The sequence below is a fragment of the Pseudopodoces humilis genome, chromosome 1 (assembly GCF_049639895.1).
Source record: "Pseudopodoces humilis isolate 2021_Gansu_Grassland_sample_001 chromosome 1, ASM4963989v1, whole genome shotgun sequence".
NCBI lineage: Eukaryota > Metazoa > Chordata > Aves > Passeriformes > Paridae > Pseudopodoces > Pseudopodoces humilis.
In genome coordinates this window covers 129,098,890-129,124,627 of record NC_142200.1, presented here as the reverse complement: position 1 = coordinate 129,124,627, position 25,738 = coordinate 129,098,890, and the positions used below count along the sequence as shown (strand labels likewise).

Sequence of the window (25,738 nt, the reverse complement as noted above, 5' to 3'; positions counted from 1 at the left end):
TCCTCCAACATCAAAAAACCTCAGGTTTTACTCCCTAAGGAGTAATACAACTGAATTAAAATATATTTGTAGTCAGACTTCACAGTGTGAAATGGAAAAACAACAGTGTCAGAATGTTCTAATTTAAAACACCTAATAATTTGGGTTTACAAGAAAGCATTTCTTACTTTAAAAATACCATTGGAATATAAACTTAAGTTTTAAAGTAAAGAATAGTCTTCCAGTTTAAACCAGTGGTGCAGTGCACTCAAGTCAGTGCTTTGTTGTGCTTTATGTCTTGTCTGTCTCCTAATTTGGATTCAAATTATGTCACTGTATTTGGCTATTCTTTTGCAAAGTACTATAAAATTTTAAGAAAGCTCTAATACTCCATTTTTGCCATTGCAGCAGTATATTATTATTATTATTATTATTATCATTATTATTATTATTATTATTACTATTACTATTTCATCTGTGATAATAGATGTAATTTTGTCCACCATAGTACCAGTTAAGTGGTTGCCCCAGAAGAGGTGGTTTATTTTTTGTCTGATGTTGAGCTTTAATTACTGTGTCTTGTATCTGTTGTGCTAAACATAAGAGTCATAATTATAGCATAATAAAGAAAGTTAGCATTTCTAATGATTGCAAATACTGTTAATTTTCTCCTGAAAGGCTAGAAAGTGAAAATGTTTGAATTTTTTAAATGGCTATAATTGCAATTTTTAAAATAAAAATATATTAAAACAAAATTGAGTGTGTTCGGATTTGAGGCTGTGGTACAATAATATTTTAATAGTTGCAGTGTATTTTTGTGTGATAGTGGTACAGTGCCTAGTATCTCAGTTGAGAAATTCATATAGTTTATTTTTCAGAAGAAACAAAAGAATTGTAAAAGGGGAGTGGGGAAGATAGTTGTGCGCTTTAGTTCTGCCTGTTTGTCAAGAACAGAGATTGAATTTAAAAAGTTGGAAATCATGTACCATGATGTGCTTTGGAACTGACATATTTACTTACTCAATTTCATTGAATAGATGCAAAAGCAAAGGTTCTTAAGTTCCTGATCTGTTCCTAATTTTCTCCACTATAACAAACATTTAATATTTCCATTAGGTCTGTACTTTTAAAGTAGGTGTTGACTTCTGTGTTCCAAAAATAACTTTATCTGGAAGCATTACCACGTTAACATTAGCCAAGATTCAGCATGTAACTCGGTGAAGCTTTTTTTCGGGAACATTGTAAACAAAACAGTTACAGAATACTACTAATGGTTTTAGAAATTTGTGATATGTAGAGATGAGGCTTCCACTAGCCTTAAATGAGTTCAAACTGAGAAAGAAACTTTATACTGATACATGATTATACAAATGCATACAAAATATTGCCAATCAATATTGTAGAATTTCTGACTGCTTGAATGTAATCCTAGAAAAAATTCAAACAGTTGGCAAAGAATTTTTTTGTACTCTTATGATTTCTTCATCATTACAAATTACAAAAGATTCATCTGTTAAATATGCTGTATCCATTTTGCAACTTGAAATGGTTTTCTCATGAAGTTATGAATGATTTCCCTGGGCTCACAGTGTAGGATACTGCACAGTATCTATTACTCTTTAGTACAGTGAATGCTATTTCAAGTGAGAGATGATATAAATTGCATTTATTGTGGGGAAAAGTGTGTGAACATGAGTAGTTGCACGAAACTGCTGAAACGCTATTAGTAGATATTCTGGTGTCCTTTATGATGGTTTGTTTATGTGGCCACACTTTTTATCTTAAAAGCTAGAAAAGTTATATATTTAACTATAAATATATATATATATAAAAGTGATATATTTAACTAATTAATATTCTTAAAAGTTAAGATTTTGTAATTTGTTAACTGTATTTTATGGAGAGATCATGTATTGCTCAATGAGGGGGAAAATCTCTGTTTCTGAAATTTTTACAAATAGAGTTTGTGAAAATATAAAAGCTCTACTAGTGAGACACCTTTTAAACAGAGAGGCTAGGGATGACTTATTCCTACTTAACTAAAATTAGCTAGTATTTTTTGACTGTGGTTTTCATATGCATTACTAGTTTAAATTTTATCTTTTACAGCTGCAAGAATTTGAAGCTGCTATCAAAAAAAGAGATGACATTATCACTCAGCTCACTACTAACCTACAGCAGGCACGGAAAGAAAAGGATGAAACCATGAGGGAGTTCTTGGAGCTTACTGAGCAAAGTCAAAAACTGCAAATTCAGTTTCAGCATGTAAGTTATACAGCTACCAACACTTACTTGGGTTTGACAATAGATGTCACTCTGGAGGCTTTATAAACAGCTACTTCCTGCAGAAAATTTTTTTGTGCATTTTTCAAGAATCAGCCTCTTAGCATAGATCAGCAGTCATTTTCCTGGTCCTACAGTTGTTGTTATAGTACCTGTTTTATTATAAGGATTAACAATAAAATGATAAGTATTAGTCTGTTTTTTTCCCGTTATGTGGTGATAGCTTCTGATAAATACTGAATTATGTCAGTTGTACTGGGGAAAATCATTTGGGGAGTTAGTTCTCAGAGCTTTGGGCAGAAATGTTTCCTTTGAAATCAAAATATCCAGCCATCAGCTTCCATGGGGCACAGCCTCACATTCCAGTCCTTCCATTTTTGGATAAAAGCTTCCTTTGTGGTGTTATTAAAAGATAATTTAACAAAGTGAGGCTTCAGAAAGACATTTCTTCTAAAAATCATGGTAACTGAGGTGCCACAGGCACAGAGACTACACCTTACAGTGTTGCATTTGAATATTGTAGTATTTCATGCTGTTTAAGTACATTATATAGCTTATTTTGGGCTTCGAGTGGATTATATTCTGAAGCCTGAGATTTTATTATTAAAAATCTGATTATGGGCTCCACAACTGCACCTAGTTGGTTTTACTACATACTGACGTATTTGAGACACTACGGTCCTATGCTAGCTCACCATGAATATTTAATTAATATGAAATATCTTTTTATTGGTTGTCCATCCCAAAAATGAGGATGTTTGACTTCCTCCAAAAGAACTTAGAAATCTTTTGCCTTGATGTGGAAGAAATAAAGATCACTATTTCTGTATGTAGCACAAGCTGTTTCTGAAAAACCTGATATATTTTAGGTTTTATTTCTTTAAAATTCAAGTTGCAGGCAAGTGAAGCCCTAAGGAACAGCAGCCATAGTTGCACAGCTGCTGATTTATTGCAAGCCAAGCAACAGATACTTTCTCATCAGCAACAGCTAGAAGAACAAGAATGTCTACTTAAGAATTATCAAAAAAAGAATGAAGAATTTGAAGAGCAGATTGCACATCTTCAGGAGAAAATTGTGACATATGAAATGGTATGTTCCTTACTATAAAGATTTCTTTTCCTAAACACTTCTTAGGATTTTGTAATTCCTTTGAAATAGAAAAAGCCAAAGCACAGATAATGAGTGTGCTGCATAGAATGCATACAGTGATTTTAAGTTTTGATACTGTTTCTGTTAACTAACACATAATATGTATATAATTTAAAACTCTAAATTTTATGTCAGTATTATGTATTATTTTTTAAAAAGTTGTAGAAATATTTAGAGTAAATTATGCAACTATATTTCATATGTTAAAACACCTTCTATGAATGATGTGATTTTAGGAAAAAAAATGAAATTACCTCCTTGAACATTCTTCTCTGCATTAAGCAAAGAATGAATTTTGTACTTTGTGTACTTCCTTATTTTTCTTTGTGCAAAACATTTTAAAACCATCTAAAAAATCAAATATTATTGAAAGTGATAAAGACACTGAGGGTTGGAAAGAATAGGGGAAGGGCATGATGACATGGGTGGGGTAGGAGTTCTCAGTTATTCCAAGGGCACGGGAAACCTCCAAATAAAGTCAACAAATAATTTATATTTATGTTTTATAACTAACATTGCCTCTCTAACCTTCTGAAAAAGACTAACTAGCAAAGTGTGTAAAAGTTCTTCCATGTTCACATAATTAGCTAAAAATAAGAACATGGTTTTCCTCTTTTTTTTTAAGGAAAAACAGAAAAAGGAAGAAGAAGATTTGAGTAAATTACAAGAAAAAGAAGCTTTAGTTGAAGAGCTGGAAGCAAAACTTGGAGAAGAGGAAAAAAATTCATTTCAGCTGAAGGAAAAGCTATCAGATGTCAGCCAATCACTTGAAGAATTGAAAGAAGAGTTTTCACTGAGGAACCAGCAGATAAGTAATATGAAAGTTGAACTTACCACCTACAAACAGAAAGAAAGGCAATGTTCTGATGAAATAAAACAATTAATGGGAACTGTGGAAGAACTGCAGAAACGATGTTTTAAAGACAGCCAGTCTGAAGCTGACATTGTGCAAAGAATGGAGTTAGAAACACAAAGGAGACTGGCACAACTTCAGGCTGAATTAGATGAAATGCACGGCCAGCAGATTGTACAGATGAAGCAAGAATTAATTAAGCAGCATGCAGTCGAAGTCGAACAGCGTCTTTTGCAACAAAAAGTAGAATTGGAGCAAACTTCAAGCCTCTGTTTTAATGAGAATGTTAATAAAGAGCAAATGCATTTAATGAATATTAAAATTAATGAATTGAATGTGAAATTGCAGGATGCTGAAAAGGAAAGGGAAAAAATAAAGCAAGAATTGTCACAACAGATGGAAGTTATTGCAACAGAGAAATCTCTTCAACAAACTAGAATTGAAGATCTTCTTCAAGAACTGAATTTTTCAAGAGAGCAGGTTCAAAGAGCCAAGCAAACTATAGTGGATATGGAATGTAGATTAAATGAAGCTGAAAAATACAAGTTTGTGATTGAAGATTTAAAAATTCAGCTGGCTTCTGCCTCTGAATTTAGGAAAGATTTGGAATTAAAACATGAGGCAGAAATCACAAATTACAAAATAAAACTTGAAATGCTAGAAAGGGAGAAGGATGCAGTTTTGGACAGGATGGCAGAATCTCAAGAAGCAGAATTAGAGAGACTGCGGACAAATCTTCTGTTTAGTCATGAAGAGGAACTTTCCAGGCTTAAAGAAGACTTAGAAAAAGAGCACATGGTGAACATGGAAAGCCTTAAACACAACTTGAATATGCACCATAAACAGCAGTTAGATGAAGTACAAAATGAAATGAGTCAAAAGATAGAAGCCATGCAATATGAAAAGGACAACTTAATCACAAAGCAAAATCAGTTGATTTTAGAGATTACGAACCTGAAAGATTTACAGCAGTCTATTGTAAATTCTAAATCTGAAGAAATGACACTTCAAATCCATGAACTGGAGAAGGAGATTGAAGTGCTTAGGCAAGAGGAAAAAGAGAAGGGTACCCTTGAACAAGAAATACAAGAGCTGCAGCTTAAAACTGAGTTGATGCAGGAACAAATGAGGGAGAGAGAAGATACTCTTCAAAAAAAATGTTCAGAACTAGAAACACAAAATAATATTCTTAAGGGGGAAAATGAAACTCTGGAAGAGAAATTAAAAAAGATGTTGGTATGCTCTGAAGAAAGCATACTTTGTAGCAGTAGTGTTAGCTCTAAGACAGAAATTTCGGACTTGCAGAAACGAATAGAAAATCTGATCACTGAAAATGAGCAACTTAAAAACCAAAACAGTATCCTCCAAGAGGATACTGAAAGGCAGAAGAGCACCTTTTCATTGACTGAGAAAAAACTTGAAGCTAGTTGTGAAGAACTACAGAAAGAATGTGCAAGTCTTCTGAAGGCAAAAACTGAGTTAGAAGAGAACAAGAAAAAGCAGGAAGCTGAATATAAAAGAAAGCTCAAAGCTTTGAATGACAAAATCTGCCACTTACAAAGCAATAGACCTAAACCCTCTGGTTTTGAAGGGAGTAAAGAAAAGAAGGTGTCCAGACAAGACATATTTGAGGCTGGAGAAGTTGTTGAGAAAGATGCAACAGAACTTATGGAAAAGCTTCAGGTTACTCAGCGTGAAAAAGCGGAATTATCCCTGAGACTTTCTGATCTCTCTGAACAGTTAAAATCAAAGGATAGTGAAATCTGTCATTTAAATGAAAAAGTAAAATCCTTAAGAGATGAGAAAGAGCAAATTCTAGTAAAATGTAAAGAACTAGAAGTCACAGTTAGTAATGTTCAGAGAACAAATAGTAGTAGTAAGGACTCTAAGAAAAAAGGCTCTAAAGGAAAATCTCTAAAGACTGCTACTCTAGCATCTGAAAGTAGGAATAAATCCCCTGGTTCAAGGAAGAAATCTGATGAAGGAATAAATTCAAGAGGTAATCTAAGTTCTGGTAAAGACTGCAGCGATGAGGTAACAAAAAGGAAGGAGGTCCAGCAAATGCTGAAACCAGAACAGCAGTCCATTGTGGAACATGTACATGGGATGCCAGACAGGCTGACAGAGGAAACATCACTAACAGCCATTACACAGAGAGAAAATAACCTTCAGCAGCAAGTGGATGCCTTAAAATCAGAACAGGTATGTGATGTAAAACAGTACAGAAAATACTTTAACTATGAAAATTTGTAGGAGCTTACACTTGAAAATTTGCAGCATGTTTTTTCCAATTGGCTGCTTTGAAGTATAGATGTGTGTGTCAGTGGTTGAAAGGTTTGTGGCCAGTGGTTGAAAGGTGTTACATGAATGACCAGAATTATAAGCATATTCAATGTGTATGAGGATACTTTTTGAATGAAAAAATACTCTTCCCTTGCATTTATTAAATCAACAGCAACCACAAAAAGGTAAGAAGACTACCAGCGTACTTCATATTTTAATGCAGCATTTCACTTACTTAAGGGGAAAATTTGTTTTGGATATAATTTTTTATTCTGTGATTAGTTTTTCAGTTCTCTAAGTACTTATTCAAACAGTATAAAAAATAATGAAACTTCATCAGTCATCTTTGACCAAACTTATGAAATATCAGACTTGTGAAATAATAAAATTACGTTACCAAATTTTTTTGTTAAGTGGTTATCACTTTTTAAGAAATGTATCTGGATGTGATAATGAGAACACATATCATGTGATTCTAACTATTCTCGTAAGTTTTGCTGACACAATTTTTGCTTGTATTTCTTGGTATTGTAAATTGATTGTAGGTAAAATGGAAAGGATTCTTATTTGTCAATATAAGTAGCTAAGTACTGAGTTACCAGTATTTAATTAGGTGGTGGAATCAGAAATCTATATATAAATTTAAATTAAATACACTAGTGAAGTTCAATAGCATGCTGCAAGGTGTATGCAGCTAAGTGTTCTGTGGAAATAGATGTTAAGCGGACTTGTATTTTTTAAACTTTTTTTTTCATGTTATAAAAGTCAACCTAACAGTGAACTAATACCACCAACTGCCTAATATTGCATTGCAGTTCATTCACTTCCTAAGAAATAAAATCACAAGCAAAGCCACATTGGAAACAGTTGTGAGATTATAAAAAATAGCTTTAGCTTTGTGATGGCTTGGTTTAGGGTTTTTTGTTTGTTTGACTGGTTGGCTTGTTTTGTATAAGGCTGTGATAAGGGTCTTAAGATTTCCTGCCATTGTGAAAATCATTGTGGTCCAGAGGTCTATAAACATTTTCAAACTTCAGCTCTAAGTAGGTCCCTGTTGGCGTATCCCAAACATCTTTTTTCTTTAGAAATAACATCCCCAAAGTGCAGACTGGAACTAGGAGCCTTGGAAATTGAGTATTTAAGGTCTGCTAATAATACAATCTTTTGTCTGTGTTTAGAGTACACTTTGTTAACTGCACTGTTAGTAATGATATTTCTCCTTTTTCACTGGACTAAAATTCATTGGGATTTTATTGCTGCAAAATAGAAATTTAAGCATATTGAGTTTTGTTGATTTTAATTTGATTTTTACTCTAAGTTGAAGAAGTACTATTTTGTTAAAACTCAATTTTCCAAACTACGTATATTTAAATTTAGCTTACGCATACCATATATGCATCATGCCATTCAACACATTATAAATGTCAGAAATTTCTAAAGTTGGGTCTTTGTATTTTCTTTTTTCTCACTCTTTTAAATTGTGCCTTTATATTCAAAGACTGATTTACAGCTACAAATGGAGGCACAGCGGATTTGCCTATCCCTGGTTTATTCAGCTCATGTAGACCAGGTTTGTGAGTCCTTGAAGGCAGAAAAAGAGAGTGCACTTTGCAGTCTTAAAGAGGAACTTGTTCATAATCATATACAAGAGATGACTGATCTTAAAAGAATGCATCAGCTGGAGCTCCAGACTCTGAAATTTCAACAAGCAGGTAACTTGACCAAAATTATGAGAATGAAGCTCTGTATGAAAAACATAAAATCCTGGGGTGTTAAAAAACCCCAGCCAAACAAGCACAAGAGTTTATGCATCTAGCTGTACAGTAAACTGTTTTTATAGAATATTTAGAAGTATTTTTTCAACAAATTATTTACCCAGTTCCTGCAGCCTACTACTGAGATAACTTGAAAAAAAAGTATATTAAAAAATAAGGAATCAAAAGTATTGCAACTCATTGTTTGATGTTTATATTAGTTCAGTTAATTGTAAAGAGCAACAAAGTAGATTCACCAATAAGGTAAAATAATAAGCAAATTCACCAGCAAAGTATTTTTGGACTTGTTCTTTTTTCTTTGTATTGATGGCTACTTTAAGTCAACTTTGGTACTACTTTTTGCCTTAGTGAGCTTCTATGTTATCATGATGGTTTTCTATTCCAGCTTTTTCTGTTATACCATGTTTTGCCCTTGTTCAATTTTTTTGCTTAAGTTCTTCTCCCTCCACTAGGTATCTGTACACTTTTACCTTTCTGGAGGTCACTAATACACAAAGCCAACTCTTATCTCTAGCTCCTCTAGAATGTGCAGCTCAACTGTCATAGTTTAAACTGTCCATGTGTTGTAACAAACAAAAAAAGTGCCCTTCCTCAAGCTGAAGAGGCAGCCTCACTGAGGCAGGAAATTAGGCCTTTGAAAAGTTTTTGTGCATCTAATGCTTAAAAATAATATGAATAATTTGTGCTCATAGATGATGAAGGGAAATCTACACAAAGACTTATAGAAAAACTGAATGAAGCTGTCACTGAGGAATGTTCCAGGCTGGTTCAGGTAGGACTTAACAAAAAGCCTTTTTCAAAATGAAAATTTGGGAAACAAGAAATGATGGTTAGTGAGTCATCATATTTTGTACATTGTTTTTGCAGATTTTCTTTGCAGCTTTTATCTTTGCACTGATCTCAAAATAGAGACTGCTAAACCTGAGATTCCAAAATAGCATTGCAAATGGTTTTGTACTTTTTTTCTCCTAAACTGGTTTATGTCCTTGTCCAGACAAGTCTTTTGTCTTACACATAGTCTTAATCTTCTACCTAATGTTGATCTCATCTCTACTAGTTTGGAAGTACTTTCTTCCTTTGTATTTGTTTCTGGATATGTGTTTTTGATTCGAGAGTCTGATGTCGCACACATGTCTGATGCGCAGTATAATGCACAGGACCTCCCCTCTCATATCTGCAATAAGATAGTAATTTCTTTATTAGCTGCAGCTTATGTTTCAAAGACTTAAAAGTGTTAAACAATCTAAAAAAATTACTATCTATATTATTTGTAGTAAATAAATATTATAGTCAAAAATTGAAGCTTGTATTTAGTCTTCATTCTAATATCAGCCACCTATAATAATATTTTGGCATATCTTTTTTCTAGAGTAATAGTATATTGATGTACAATTGATGTAATTGAAGTACTATTACAGGTACTTCTTGACCATCAGTTGAGTTACTTATTAGACTTATTTCTAGATAAATTAAGCTGGTTTTGTCACTCATTGTAAGCCATGGTTTTCAAGTCTAAAATACTTCAAATGGATGGGGTTTGTGGTTTGGGGTTTTGTTTTTTTCTTCTTTGCTGGGCTTTTTTTCAACACCTTTTTGGGAAAGTGAATAGCTGAATTTTAACTTGAGATCCAGCATAGGAGAGATTAAGCAGGACTCCATGATAGCTCACAGAAAGTCGCAGCTAAATTAGAGTGCTTGGCATGATTTATTTCACAGTGTGAAGAATGCTGTTATTTGTATGATCCCTTTGTTGAGCTGTCAGACAAATTATGGTTTTACTTTTATAAGTTGAGTTTGGTTTTTGTTGAGTACAAAATCTTTAAATAAAGAATCCCACTTTGCTTTGAGCAAATTATTTCTTTTCAAGTATAATTTATCTTCAGAAATCGTATGGATAAATCTTCTGTTTGCCTGCCCATTGTGAATGTGGCAGTGTTCTGCTCTCCATGCAGTTTGCACCAACAAATATAGGGTATTCTGTTCATTACTTGCTTTTTTTATGCCATACCCTTTTATCTGATTTGTTCAGCACTTCAAGATGAGCTGTAATCCCTAAAATGATACAGATTTTTGCTGTAGGGAATTCCTCTTCCAAGTAAAATTGCAGCTCATGAGAATGAGACTTTTAAAATGTAAGTTTGCTTTCCACATTAATAAATGAGGCCTTTCTCTACAAGATTTTAGTACTTGGCAGTTCCGAATTAAATACTGATTTGAAAACATGTATTTATGCTTTAGCTGAAATTTTTTTCATATCTGTTTCTTTTATGAGGAGTTTTAAAGATTTTCTGGGTTCTTAGGATTCAACAAAACATTTATGCCATCATTTTTACAGAAGTTAGTGCTCACAAAATACTACTTTCTTCCTATTTTTCTGGTTTTCTTTGTGAATTATGATTGATAAAATAATAAGAAATTGCTTACTTTTCATTTTGTTTGATTTGTTATACAGGTTTTGTGTGGCAGTCAGAATGAACATTCTTCATCTGCTGTAGAAGCTGGTGATAGGGAACAGGAAATTTTCTGTAAACCTGTTGTGAAAGAAAAACTGAATGTAGAATTACCAGCTCATGGAGGTCAAGCTCAAGGTAATGACTTTCCACTATCATGCTGGTTAAAAGTACTTATTTAAAGCATTTCAGACTGGAAATTTTGCCGTTACTTTTTCAGGTACTTATTCATGTGCTTAAATAACTGTTTTAGAGATTTCCTCATTATTCTGAACCACTTTCTTTTTATTATGGATATTTTCTTATGCTGTTTTCATTTTCTCATATATTGGTGGGAAAGCGTTTGGGGTTTTTCTCTTCCTCTTCCTCCTTTTGTAGAAAAAGCTAGCAGTCCTACCAAAAAAATGCATGTGTGTCAATACATATAAAAATGTGTTCAAATTCTGGAAGGGCTTCGCTTGTTTCAGTATTTTGTAATGTTAATCAGACAATTCTTTAGGGCAGAACTTGTGAACAAATCACTTGTATTAAAATTTATGGTGAAATGTTAATCTTCTTTTCTTTAAGTCCCTGGTTCTTTGTGTAATTTAACTGTGCAAGAACGTATGGATGCACTTCTCCACAAGATAATGGAAGAATATAGCAGGCTGAAAGCCCTTCAAACACAGCTGATGGCAGAGTGTAAACAGGTAAACTTATACAGCATAGAGTATACGAGCATTTGAATTTTCTCTGTTGCATGAATTCCTTCTGAATGACTGAGGAAGTGTTTGAAAACGTGTGTATCCTGCTTGAGTGGCAGAGCAAGGCAGTGATTTGAGCAAATGGAGAAAGCTGCTGTCCGTGTCACAGAATTCTGCTGTGTCTGGTTGAGGTTAGGAGATGCCTCTGGAGTTCATCTAATCCAGCCCCTTGCCCAAAGCAGTGTCAATAAGGAAAAGTTGCCAAGGACTGTGTGCAGCTGAATTTTGATACTTCACAAGCCCAGTGGGCAGCTTTGCCTTCTTCAGGTTATACATGCCCAGCTCTTCCAACCTCTCCTAGTACAACAAATGCTCCAAGCCTCCCATCTCCTTTTTAACTCTCTGCTGGACACAAGCCAGAATGTCTATTTCTCTTTCATACTGGGAGTCCAGCGCTGAATATGTTATTTTTGTGCTACTTCTAGACAAATTGTTGTTAACTGCATTTACTTGATTATTATTCAGGTCAAGGAACCAAGGGTATCTTCTTCAGAAAGGAGGAAAGAAGAGGAACCTATCCATATGGAAATAGGAAGGGAGAGTCTGCAGACTCCTTCACAGAATCTAATGGGTAAAAAGATGTATATGCTGTTTTTAATATATGTATATTCAGAGAGAAAGAAAAGACAATGACTTTTATTTTTAACTGATTTATATCTTACTACAGCTTGAACATAAGAGATTTTTTCCTATTTTGCAGTACAATACTCTGATTTCCTCAATTCTGTATTTTTTTTTTCAGAATTACATTCTGTGATACATTTTTGGTTTAGTATTTTTTAGTTTTCCACAGTTAGAATTTGTTACCCATATCAAATATTATTTTGCAAAATGGAAGAGTAGGTTATCATTCTTTGTTATGGAAAAGTAGTTGACAGGATGCCAGAAGGTTTTTTTAACACTGCTTCACATAACCTGTATACAGATCCTACAATTCAAGAATACTGTTTGAAGGAGATAGGGAACCTCAAAAAACAACTTGAGGAGCAGCATGCTCAAGAACTGGAACACCTCCGCTCCTATTTCCAGCAGCAGCTGAAAGAAAGTCAAGAGAGGTACACTACAGAGCTTGTCCATCTGCAGGATAAACTTCAGATTGCTGGGGTATCCTCTGACCACTCAAGGTATTAATCAGTTTTTCAATGCTTATAAGTTCATGCTCGTTCAAGAAGTGTTTCAAATAACCATTTATGTAAAGCTCTGTGTTCTGCTTCAGAATTGGAGAAATTCTTTATAAACATACTGTTCTTCTGTAGTTTTGGTCCTTCAAGAGATGTTAAGTCTTATAAAGAAATTATATAAACATTACAAATGAAGTAGTACAGCATTTATAGTTAATAGAAGAAGATTTGATAAATGGAATAATGTATAAAAGTAATTTTGTATATATGAGCTTTATAGCAGCAATTTCAAAACTTCAACTCAGTAGACCACATTTAATCCTCAAAACTCCAGGCACTATCCTTTATAGATAAAGACATCTTGTGTAGATGTAGTTGCCTGAAATTAATTATATTATAGAATGATAGGTAGTAATAAACTTTGTGGTGAAGTTCAGGTCCACTTAACACATTCTGGTTTTCACCAAGTCATTGACAATGAAATACTAATATTTTTTTTTAAATTATTATTTCTCCTCTCTGCTTTTTGTATCTTTTTAGTGTATCCACAGATTCAGAAAGAAAATTAAAAGAAGTCTTCAGGAAAGTAAAGTGCACAGAAAATCTTCATCAGAAAAAAACAGATAAAGCATTAGAGGTATGATGCAACTCGGTAGCTAATATATATGAGTGGCATAATTTAGATGCTTTGGCTTCTTAGATGAAAGAAATTGAATTGAAAGAAAATTGAAGTATGGGCTAATACTTGGTAGGTTAAAGTAGTTATTGTCTTAGTACGGTACTATATTATTAGACAGTCCATGTTAGGGGAAAAATATTTAAATTTTGCTGGAAAACATCTGGGAATTATGATCAAGAAAACTTGCTTTATTGATGCTGGATTTAATTTTTTTTTTTTTCTTATCTCTGGCTCTTTCTTACTTAAGTGGGAGAGAATTAGTGATCAAATTTTGGGATTTCTTTAGGAATCTAAAATATTGTGTCTTTTCTTTAAACACTAATTATGAAAGGAGAAATTTAAGTGAAATCTCAGGACATTTGTAATACATGCTGCACAGTTTAGGACAAATTTTGGAAAAGTAACCCCAAAGATTTTCAGAGACTAAGCGCAAATGGGAAAGACCCAATGCATTCCTCCCCTAGGGGCGCTGGAAAACTGGTTCAAAAATTCTTCATTTTGCAAATAATAATGTAGTTTTGTACTGTGATTCTGTGCTTGCTGATCTGATTTCATTTCATTTGACATCTCAAATAGCTCTGGAAGGAGAGTTGTTGCAAACTCAACTTGTAAAATTCATTTTGAAGCAGAAACAAGGCAAAGTCTTTTACCTGGTTCTTCTGTGTTGTGGTACAAAATTGTGATTTGCATGATAGGAAGAAAACCTAATTGATGGGAAAACATCTGCTGGATTGAAACTTAAAACTAATGAAATAAAATTAGAAATACATGATCTGAGATTTCATGTTTTTCTTACAGCTTGGTAGGGAGATGGAAATGCAGAATGATCTGGATGTTGTTCAATTGCTCCAAAAGCAGTTCCAAGAAAGATTAGAAGAAGAAGTAGCAAAGGTATTACTTTTATTTCGTTACTTTAAAATATGTTTTAAAAAAATATGTCATTTTTATTTGCCATTCTCAACTATTTAGGCAGTTGCTGTAGCATATGCTAACTTTTGTATGATTTCTTTACAAAGAAATTGTTTCATTTGGCTTTTGAATTGGAAAGTCCTAAAAAAATTCTGGAACATTTTGGGCTTTCTTAGGTATCTATCCTATTCCTAATTCATCATTTCTATTCATATGGGTTGTAGTGGTGGCTTTTAAAACTTCAGAGAAAAAAGACAACATGCTACCATATTCTACATTTGAATTTATTTTAAAAATCCAGAGACTTAGAGTGTATTTCTTGATACCATAGGCTTAACAGCAGGTCAGTTCAAAAGACTTTTGCACTTAACAGTTTAATACCATTTTCTGTTCATTTATTATTGTGCAGTTTAATATGTGGTGTAAAATGCATAGTTTTTCTTTGGATCTGGTGACTAAAATATGAAAAGTTAAAGTAAGATTTTATAGGTAGAGTATATTTGTTTGTGGATTTACTTACTTTCTGATTTGCAAAAATGTTTCCACTTCTTTGTAGAATAAAAAAAATGTTCTCTTATCTGATGCCAAGAAAACCCTTCTTTATGAGGAAACAAATATTGCATTGGTTAAGATTAGTTGAAGTTCAAAAGACAAATTCATGTTTTCTGGAAAGGAAGAGTTTGGTGTTTTCAAGTGTAACATTTCTGTATTTATTGTACTATTTTTTCACATTTTTGTAGCTTATGCTATAAATCACTGTATTCTAACTCTAGAATAGGCTTGCTCACATGATTGGAAAAGGAGTTTATTTGTATTAGCGACACAAAAGTTATCAGCCTGTTGTAACCGTAACTGCACCTAGTTAGTGCCAACAGTTTCTTTCTGGTCAAGTAAAATTCCTGGGCAAAGTATCAAGTGCATGGAACTGCATTCTTTATACAGCCCAGAATTCCATGTCAATTAAACTTTTGCTTTGGATACTTGCCTAGACAGAGAAAGCTTAGCACTGTTGCTCTCAAGTCCATGTGCCAACACTTTTTGAAATCATCTAATAGGATTTTTTTAAAAAAAGCATTGATATTTCCATGCTAAATAATCTGTTGTAACTGAAGGTAGCATTGTATTTCATTAAACTACCTTAAATACAGCGTGTCTGTATTTTAAGATGTGACCATTTTAAAGATTGGCAAGATAGCTTTGTTCTTTTATCTTTCTGTTTTCCTCTGGGAGCTTTTGGTATTTATATTTTTATTGTTGATGGTCATCTATGAGATTTCTTCAGTAAAAGGACGTGCTGTGGAGCATAAACTAATACAGACTTCTCTTGTTTTTTCAGGTTATTGTGTCAATGAGTGTAGCATTTGCCAAACAGACTGAATTGTCAGGGATTGCTAGGCAGAAGGAAGAAGCACCAATGCAGAATGTACATCCAGAGAGAATACATTTTGGAATTAACAAGCAGCATAGTGAGGAAGAGGTTGACAGCCTTCTTAGAAAAGCAACTGGAAAGGGCAGTAAGAATGAAGAAGGATTGAAATCACTTTCCAAGGAACTCAGTGAAGAGTCTGGAGAGATCGACTTGCTCGGAGAACAGCTTCATTCTAATAGCAACCCTGATGGCATATTAGGACAGACAACACACAAGTCAGTGATTTCTGAAGAACTTTTTTCCCATAGCAAAGGTCTTAAAGTAGAAGGAACACCAGTAAGTGTTAAAAAAAGCAGCAAAGAAAAAATTGAAATGAAAATTCCATTTAAATATTTCCTTTTCCCTTTCCAAGGGTGTAAGAGACGCTTCGGGGTGTGGACGGTCTGAGACACGGCACTATAATCGAGTTAGATGTTAGTAGTTTATTTCAGGGCGTGGGAGAGAGAGAGCCTGCTAGGAGCCTGCAGATAGAGCTCAAAGCAGGCTCAGAGAGAACAATACAGAAGGGGGTGAAATATGAATACATGAGTTCAAGACTTAAGATTGCTAAGAAAGAGAGTAACAGAACAGAAGTGAGAGAGCCGGGAAAAGAGGATAAAGAAGAGCAGAAAGAGTAGCAAGAGTGAATCCAGAGAAGCAAGAGTGTAGAAAGAGTGAGACAAGAAAGACAAGAGAGACCAAGAGAGCGAGCTCTCCTTTACGATTACTTATATAACCTATACCTTTGAATATTCTATTCCTTCACTAACCAATCTTTCTAAGTATACTAATACAGTAACATTTGTGTGCGACCTATAGAAATCACTGCTTTTGCATATTTTTAGTTATCTCAGGGTCCTTCAGACCTTTCCTTATAAGGCTGGGGAGAGGGGTCTTTATTGGGGGAAAGAATGTGTTCTGGCATACCAGACCGGTTTCTTTGAATTATTCAAACGGTGCTTTCATTTGTATTTCTTCCTTAGCCTTTCTGTCTAAGGAGTCATGTTTATAATTTCTTTCTAATTCTGCCTTCCCAACACAGGGGTTGACAATTTCATACTTAAATTATCTACCCTTTTTTCCTGTGTGCTATGCCTCAGGAAGGGAATATGATACCAGCTGTATTGCAGACAATAAATTGTTAAAAGACCTTTTGTAAACTAGGTTATATTTTAGTGTTTATACAAAGACAAGATTAAAAATAGTGCTAAACAGTTTCAGTCTCTTGTGACAAAGGATATCAGCTGAACATAAAAATTATTAAAGTGATGTAGATTATACAGTTAGCATTTCACAAACATGGAGTGGATAAGATGAAAAGGAGTCGTAAAAAGCGTGGAAGTTAATACTGTTGAGAGTTATTGGAAAATATTATCTTTTTAAATGGAGAATAATTCTAAGCCTGGGCTGTCCAAGAAGTAGGCAACACGATAATGCTTTCATGCCAGCTACTTCCCATTTATGAAAGCATTTTCTGAAATTTATTTAAATGTTTCCTAAGACCAGTTGTTGAACATAAAAAGCTAAAAGAGTTGCACTGTTTCAGCACTCCGGTGGGGTGGTGGCCGCAGACACAGAAACATCCAGCCAGCTGTTGTTGTACGAGGAGCGCTTGGAGGACATGCGGCAGGAGCTCGTGCGGCAGTACCAGGAGCATCAGCAGGCAACGGAATTATTGAGACAGGGGCACATGCAGCAGATGGAGCGTCAGAAAGAAAATCAAGATCAACTCCTAGCAGAGCTGGAGAGTCTTAAAGTGCAATTAGCTGAGGTAATACAGAATTCAACCAGTGAGTTTATATGGGTTAAAAAAGGAACATCAACAGCAGATTCATACTTATGCATTTATATCTATTTAGAGGGAGAGAGAGGCGTGCACGTATTTTCCATGTGCGTGCATATGCACTTATGTGCACACACACTTGTATTTCTGTGTGTGTGTGTGTGTACATACAAACCCACATATTTATAGAAGACCTATTTCTTTAATCAAAGCTCACACAGTGATGTGTTGATTTAGACTTCTGTCAACGTGGAGCAAACCTGCAGTGCTGCGCAACAGCCAGAAGAGAGTGAGTGTGGATGCACTGCCAGTTGTGCCACCTCCCAGATACATGGTGCTGTGTAGGATGTAGGCTAGCAGCCATTTACATCAATGAAGCCACCAGCCATGTCTAGAAATACTATAAAATTCTTCGTTTTTCATCATTCTGACTTGGACAGTATCAGTGGCTTCCTGCAACAATGTGTTTTGGCGTTTCAGGGGTTTTTTCCCCCAGTTCTGGAGTTAAGTCCTTACCAGCTTTTAGAATGAAACAATATCTGTGGGGGCATGGTGGGAAACATCTGTGTTTCTTTGCCTTTTCAAACTTATCTTGCTGTCACTCTGTATCTATTCAAAACCTACAGTAGGTGTGCTAATGAAACTCATTAGTTTATCTCAATAATATTTCAAAAATAATGCCATTTATAGACATGTCTTTCAAGGATTCCTTCCACTGAAAGACAAAGTAAACAGAATCCAGAAGAATATGTCTTGTTCTGATTTAATTTCAACAGTGTAACATTACCAATTTGCGCTCAAAGCTAGTAATTAGTGAATTCTAAAATTCTTTGCTTTCACTGTAGAGTGGAGCTTCAGACCTTTTCCAAACCTTTTTCTTCTCTGTTTAAGTTTGGGCTCAAGGAGTTCTGTAATCTAGAAAGCCAGTCATTTTTACCTTAGGAATCCTTTCCAGCAACATCAGCTGTCTCCTAGCTGCTTTTAAGGTGTCCTAGAATCATTTATCTTAATAATCTTCCCCATTAATATATGCATACTTTCTCCTTATACCTCTTTTTTCAGTTTGCATATTTGTCAGGGTTGCAAATTCCTGTAACTGATAAAAATCATTAAGTAGAACTTACACTGCTGGGTTTTTTTAGGTTTTTAATGCCAAGTATGTATGTTCATAAGAACTACATAGAAATGCATGCATTGTGTTTAAGCCATGAGCACTTCTAGCTCTTCTAAAAGAGAATGTAGGGGTTTCATAAAAATAAGTTATTCTCATATTTTTTCTTGTGCAAAACACATTATAGTATGTAATATTCAGAAATTCCCTCCAGTTTGCATTTGTATTTTCTAAAGAGCATAAAAATTGTATGAAAATCTTACAGAAGGTTTAAGTATTTTTTAGCTGTATTCCGTTCTAGAAAGCTTTCAGTTTTTTTGCAATGATTTAAGGAGATGGACTGAAATTTCATTGTTCAAGGTCTGTAAAGAATTAGAAGTGACAGAACTCGCTTTACTCAGAAGCTTAAAAAACTGTGTGAGCCTCTATAACATTTCTTTCTTAGCGTGTCTCAATGGAGAATGACAGCCTGGTTGCAGAGAGAGAGAGAATGCTTTTAGAAGAACTGGAATCTTTAAAACAACATTCCGGACCAGGAAAAGAGAGGCTGTCTTGTGAGTTACAAAACAACAGCACACAGACAGAGGTAAATATGGACTTTGACTTTCTGGGCAACTGTGGCATGTAAAACCAGTGAAAGATTCCTGTTCACTGTTATTCTTTCTGTGTAATACATTTTTCTAAAAGATATTGGGTATTGCTGGAACAGAGCATATGTAAGATTCAAGAGGTGGTAGTGGTAAATGTAGCTTTTTGACTTCAGGTAAGCAGAAGCTGGTTGAACAGCTTGAAGGCAGGGATTATTACTACAGCTATTTCCTTAAGTAAACTCACTTCTTCATATTGCTATAGCAACACAAACAGAAAACACAACAACTGTTTAATCAGTGTAACAAAGTTCTTTCTAATTGGCCCTGCCTTGGATTTCCTGGTTTCTTTTTGTTAATATTTTTTTTCCACATAGTAAGAGTATTACTGGATTTATAATTTGGTGCAGAAGTATTAAAAAGGAAATGACAACTAATTTAGTTTTTAAATTTCATGTTCTACAGTATATAAGAAGAATATGTTGATTCTGACATGACAGGATTCTTGTCCTTTTTGTTTTCTCTCCCTCTGCCAAAACTTACTCAGAATGAAAATGAAAACCAAAATGATGCAAGAGAGCAGATCTTTGAGCATGAAGATGGGGGAAGAAAGCCTGATGAAACACCTTCAGCTCTTCTTTCTAAAGAAAGGTGCTCAGAACTGTTAAGAAAATATTTTTCTTAAATCATGTTCTTGCTGTTAATAATATTTACAAGCTTTATTCTAATTGATGGTAATGTGTGTCTTTTGTTCTAAAAAAACCTATTTCTAAGTTTATGTACTTTAGGTTAAATAGTATCTTATTTTTTATAAAGCCTAACAATGTAATTGTATAGAGGATGAGACAAATCTTAGCCTATTTTACTATATATTTTGTATTACACACATTGAATAATATATGTATATCATTTATATATATATATTTATATACATATTGTATGTACATATGTGAATTAAGTTTATATTAGTATGATTGTTTTATTTTATAATCCCATTTGACTGTTCTGTGCCTTTTTTGATCTGTGTAGAGGAACAACTTTCTTAGCTGTCATTTTGAGAAAGGATTAATTTTATAATGAATACTGGGCAAAAGCAGATCTCCACTTTAAAAGAATAACTAGTAAAATGCCAAGATAAAAGTAGAAATCATGATAAGTACTTTGACTTTTTACATACTTTATAAAAAGAACTTTTAATACAAATGTGCATTTAGTATTTATATGAAGTAGGGTTTAGCCTTAAAAAAAAAAAATCTTAATTTTGTTATTTCAATTGAAAATCATCTTTGGTTGCAAGGGTGTATAAAGGATAAAATCCACTTGGAAATCAGGGAAAGATCAGAGGATTGATTAGTTTCTATCCTGCAGGCATGTTTTTCAGAAGGCTAATGAAAAACTCATGAAGATTCTTTTAGAAGTTGTGAAGACAACTGCAGCAATGGAGGAGACAATTGGTCAGCATGTTCTTGGGTTACTGGATCGTTCTGGGAAAGTCCAGGCTTCCAAACAAGCTGGATGGGATACTGAGACAGAGGAGTCAATAAAACCCTGCATCCGTGTGGGGTATGAAAAAGGTATTGATTGTATGGGTTTATATTTCATAAGAAGTATCATTTTCATGTTTTAACGATATATTTAAATACTCTTAATTTTCATATTTTAAATTAAACTTTTTCTAAGGAAAAACCCCCACAACCTATTTTTCATTTGAATGCATATGACATCTCTGCTTAAGATGATGTATATCATCTTAAACAGACATTTCAGGAGGGTTTTTTTCAGATATCTTGAGCAACATTGCAGTTGTCTGGGTCATGCCCCACACACATTACAACTCACATCTAGGGTCCTGTTGCAAAGGTTGCAACAGAATGAGAAAGTGATTGAGAGGTCAAGAAAAAAGTAAGTTTCTGTTGATGGAGGCAAAGAGAATGAAACATAGCTCCATGGCATCTTGTACCACTTACACTCTCCGGTGTACGTATGGAACGGGAGCTAGCGTCAAGGGCTGTGTCTCCAGCAGCGCACTTGAAGTCCAGAGGTATGTTGCTGGTCACTGAGGGCAGCTGGCAGGGGACAAGCCTGTATATGTGTGCTTGTGGACTTCATTAGCTTCTTAAAGAAGTGTTTGCAGGCAAATCTCATTTGGACACAGTTCCAAGAACTTTTCAGCTGCCAACACTTCCCCATCAGTTGTTTCCAGGAGTGCTAGCTGGCACAAGACTAAGGGAGTATTTTGATGTTATAGCTAGTTGCATACCAGTGTCAAAGAACTCTGCTGGGCTCTGTTTATTTTCTTGTGACTGCACCAGCATAGTGTCTGTCCATTTCTCATTTGGGCAAGAATAGGTGCTTGATTGTATTGCCATTTAGGTACCACTAAGGTTGTGCACATGCATCCTGGATCTTGGCTAGAATTTTAACTACTAGGAATGAGAATGAGAAAAGGAACTGTAAGTCAAATGCTACATTTCAGTATTAAGAAAGTGTCTATTACAGGATAATAATACAGCTGGTAAATGAACTTTACCTATTTCTTTCAAAATGTAGATTATTGCATATTATTGAAATCCCCAGATTGGTTTTAAATATAGGTCACATTATGCCTTGGGGCAAGTCAAGAAAGGTTGTATGAATTTGCAGCACAGAGACATCTTCAGCTGATCACTCAAAAGGTTATCTGCAGTGAAATGTGTAAAGTTGTAGTCTAAAAATTTCTGAAGTTTTCAAGTTAACAGTACTTTTTTACTGCTGTTTCATTAAAAAAGTAACTTTTGTTTTCAACACATTTCACTATATTTAGTTGTGAGAAAAATTATAATTTGAAACTTCAGGCTTTTGAGGCTTTGCCTTTATCCTCACACAGCAAATTGGATAACTAAGCTTCTGAACTTACTTTTTGATGCATTCACTTTTTTTGCCAGCTCCTGCTCATCGGTGTGTATACTTGTATGTGTCACTAATTATTGTCATTAACAATTCTTAATATAGATTACTTGCATTACAGATATGTAGCAAAACACAGTTAAAAAGTACTTTTATTTGTCATTTTGACTTATCCCTGGCTTTCATAATGCTACTGTCTAGAGACACAACATGCCCTATAATTGGAATGATTTGCTAATTTCTTGTGAAGTCTTCTTTCTGATGAAAGAGGACTGTCTTCAGGTAGACAAAAACTCTATTCCATTCTGCTAGTGATGAGGTTTGACTGTTTCAACTTGTGTTTGCTATTAGTGTATTTTGAAGAGGTATGTAAAGTTTCACTGTCCTGTAAGAAAGCAGGTATCTGTTCTTGCAATTCCTCTCCTTGGTACAGAGCAGCATTAGAGCTGCACACCTACCATTTGTTTATTCACTATCCTTTTTGCATGTCTCTTTACATTCAGAAATAACAATGAAGGAAGGAGCAACCAAAGTAAAAATTGAAAATGAAAGAAGAGTTAAGCTTACAGTAGCTAAAATGGCTGAATGGATTATTTGTAATGTATTTCTGGAGCTATATTCACAGTTCTCCTGTTTTGCTCTCAAAATGATATTGCAGCATCCTTTCTGTCACGGGGGTCATGCATAGTAATAGTTGTACTGTTTTATCAGCTCAAGTATTTGATATTTCTTCAGATGGAATTAGGTGGCCAATTCTGTAAGTGTTTTCAGCAATGGGACTCCTGTTATTCATTTTCTATACTAACACTAAATGGCTTGAGAGGACAAATTTTAAAATTTTTCCCAGTTATTTTATGGAAGTTAGAAATATTAGACAGTTTTTGTTTGTTTTTTAAACTATGCATGTTACTGTATTTTCTAGTACCCACCCAAACAGGTCTTCCTTTTTAATTACTTAGGAAGTCTGCAGGAATAAATTTATACTGATAAAAATCTAATAATGCAGTAGTAAAATAATGTGTTTATTGAAGTGAATTCTCTCTGATCTTCTGAACATAATCCATATGTATGGACAAGCAAAACTCAGTTTACTACTTTTACTGAGTTTCAGCATTTTTAAAAGCTGAATCATTAAGGTCGTATACTTATAACCACACCTGATTTATGGAGCACATTTATAGAGGGACATTGACTAAGTTATCTGCAAGCACTAGATTTAATTTCTAGAAGAGTGAGTAAAGTTCAAATTTCAGTCATAAAACATGTCATTGGAGGTGAATGGCCATTTGCGCACAGTAATCTGGTGAGTTTTCTTGGGTTGCAGGACTGCAGTAATACAGGTTGCTCTGGAGAAGCCTGCAAGGTTATGGCATTCCTTGAATATTAAACCCCCTTGCCTGCCTTCTGAGCTCCTTATTTCTGAGCAGTGTACCAGGAAAAAAGGTAGTAAATAATAAAAAAAAATACAAACACTGCACTGCCACAAGAGTGATTTTTTGTTTTCAATTTATAGCCCCTAAGCTTAATTCCTAAGTGGAATCACAGGAGTAAACTGAGATGCTGGTTCTACATGATGCAAAATAGGTATGGCTTCATAAATGTCAGCTGGCAACTCATAAACAACTTCTGTATCTGGAACTTCTGAGCAAGCACTATATAATTAAGCACTTTCCTAAAGATTTAGTGGGCCGTGACATCTGATGTGCTGAACTGCATGCTCCATGGCAAAGAAAAGAATAGAAACCTTTGTTTCTTTGGTTGATTGTTTTTTTTCATTATGAGGAGGGAGTTTACACAGATATGATAGTTTTGTTTAAGTCAGTTATATTCTATTTATTATTTTGTATTGACTGAAAAACAAAATTTCAGAACAGAAGAATTTGATTTAGTTCTCTTAGGGTGAGAGACTGAACACGCATATAAGGATAAACAAAATGGGGATTGGACATTAAGCTGCCAGGGGTGATTAATGAGACTGGACAATGTTTCTATTTCTTGTTTTCACCACTGAAAATCATGTGGAAAGATGCTGTATCAAGCTGCTGTGGACTAAGACCATTTTGAGGGGAATTTTTTATTTTTTACTGTGCAGTTAGGAAGACATTTAAGGTGAATTTGTGTTATTAAGTTCTGCTTTATTGAAATTGTAATATGGTTGTGTACATTTATTATTTGGGTTGCCAACCACATTGTATAAACAGAATTATTACAAGTTGTTTTTGCATTTGATACTTTTTGGGGGTTTTGTTACCTTTGAGACTACTAGAGTTTCTGTGTGCCAAATTATACTTTTGGTGGCAACTCACTTTTTCTTTCCTCGTTTTTTATATTTATGTTTCGGGCAAATTATGATGTTTTGTTTTGAGATATTTCAAAGATTATTATTATTTGAGGTATAACAAAATGATGTTTTAATGTTGATTTATTTTGTATTTGTCAAAAAGAAATGGAAGCAAATTACAAAAGAATTGTCATAAACAAAACAGGAATTTTAACTCTTCTTATGAGTTCATGGAAGCCTGTTGGTACTGTTTTGGTCACTGGCAAGAAGAAATAATAATATTAGTGAGATTATTAATGTAAAAGACTTATTCTGAACCTGGCATTTAAAAATTATATTCTGAGCTGCTATCAGTGTTTTTAAGGTTTTTTTCAGAAGTTTCTAGACAGCCAGTTCAGATGATTTTGCAACCAACTGCACATTTCTGCAGTCATTTTGTATAGTCTTTATTTTTTGTATTTTACACACAATCATCATTGCACAATTCAGATGTACCTCTCAAGCAAATAATTTACTGAAATAAAAGGGTGACAGGACATGAATTATGGATGTAACCTGAGAAAGAAAACCACAACGTTACGTAGATGATTTGTACTCCATCAGGAAAGATTAGATTATGCAATAACTAATATGTCATTGTTTTATCTTGTTTATAGCTGTGCTACTGTACTGTGGGCTTTTATTTTGTGAGATCTCTGACGCTAAGCAGGGTCTTACCTGGTCAGTTCTTAAGATGTGTGCCCTCCAAAGAGCATCAGGTGCTGCAGTAAGTGTGTTGGTGGCTCAGTAGGGAATATATTTTCCTTCAACTCAGTCTTTAACCAATACTTTGGCACAGCATTTGGAAATACTTATGCTGCTCATGTCCATCTCAAATGAAGGTCCTTTCTACTCTGAGGATATTAAAGCTTCTGCATCACTATTGATGTTTTGAAACACCCAAACTCAGCCCAAATTTGGGTGGTAAGACATCAAAATGCTATCAAATAAAAAAAGCGGAATGGTTAATTTTGCAGCCTTCCTTATACTGCCGGGGGATGGAATATTAGGGTGTTGTGGGAAAGCTTTTATGGTCTATAAACCCATTTAGTGTGCTGGCAGAAAATGACTGCTAGCCACTGGTAGGGTGATTCCACATAAACAGGAGTTTATGACTGACGTTCCAAAGTGCAGTACTCAAAAGTGCTTTGAAATCCTGTGTAGATGAAAGGTGCCGTGCAAATGTATCTTGTATCCATCTGGTTATTCGTTCTATTCATGCATATAGTGTGCTTCTGTTTTTTCCCTTTGGAGTGTGAAAACAGTTTGCAACATTATACCCCACATATCTAAAAGGAGATATGAAACAGTAATAATACAGCTAGAAGAAAAAAGTTACTAAATGCATCTGCATTTGAAAAATCTTAGCAATTTTAAGAGAAAAGTAAACCAAGTGAAACCTTCCTTAATTAAAATCA

The 25,738-nt window shown here is 34.4% G+C and overlaps 1 protein-coding gene across 6 annotated transcripts in view; it reads left to right on the top strand.

Moving 5' to 3' along the window:
* AKAP9 (A-kinase anchoring protein 9) overlaps window positions 1-25,738 on the top strand; it is a 105,738-nt gene that overhangs the window by 39,633 nt on the left and 40,367 nt on the right. For all 6 annotated transcript variants that reach the window (XM_014248498.2, XM_014248497.2, XM_014248496.2 and 3 more), the window contains 16 exons: window positions 2,089-2,244; window positions 3,155-3,352; window positions 4,038-6,467; window positions 8,047-8,260; window positions 9,016-9,095; window positions 10,776-10,911; window positions 11,341-11,462; window positions 11,982-12,087; window positions 12,442-12,640; window positions 13,178-13,274; window positions 14,115-14,207; window positions 15,562-15,930; window positions 17,180-17,404; window positions 18,973-19,113; window positions 19,662-19,765; window positions 20,483-20,688. In XM_014248498.2, coding sequence (XP_014103973.2) covers window positions 2,089-2,244; window positions 3,155-3,352; window positions 4,038-6,467; window positions 8,047-8,260; window positions 9,016-9,095; window positions 10,776-10,911; window positions 11,341-11,462; window positions 11,982-12,087; window positions 12,442-12,640; window positions 13,178-13,274; window positions 14,115-14,207; window positions 15,562-15,930; window positions 17,180-17,404; window positions 18,973-19,113; window positions 19,662-19,765; window positions 20,483-20,688 — 4,876 coding nt within the window. The remainder of the gene's footprint in view (window positions 1-2,088; window positions 2,245-3,154; window positions 3,353-4,037; window positions 6,468-8,046; window positions 8,261-9,015; window positions 9,096-10,775; window positions 10,912-11,340; window positions 11,463-11,981; window positions 12,088-12,441; window positions 12,641-13,177; window positions 13,275-14,114; window positions 14,208-15,561; window positions 15,931-17,179; window positions 17,405-18,972; window positions 19,114-19,661; window positions 19,766-20,482; window positions 20,689-25,738) is intronic.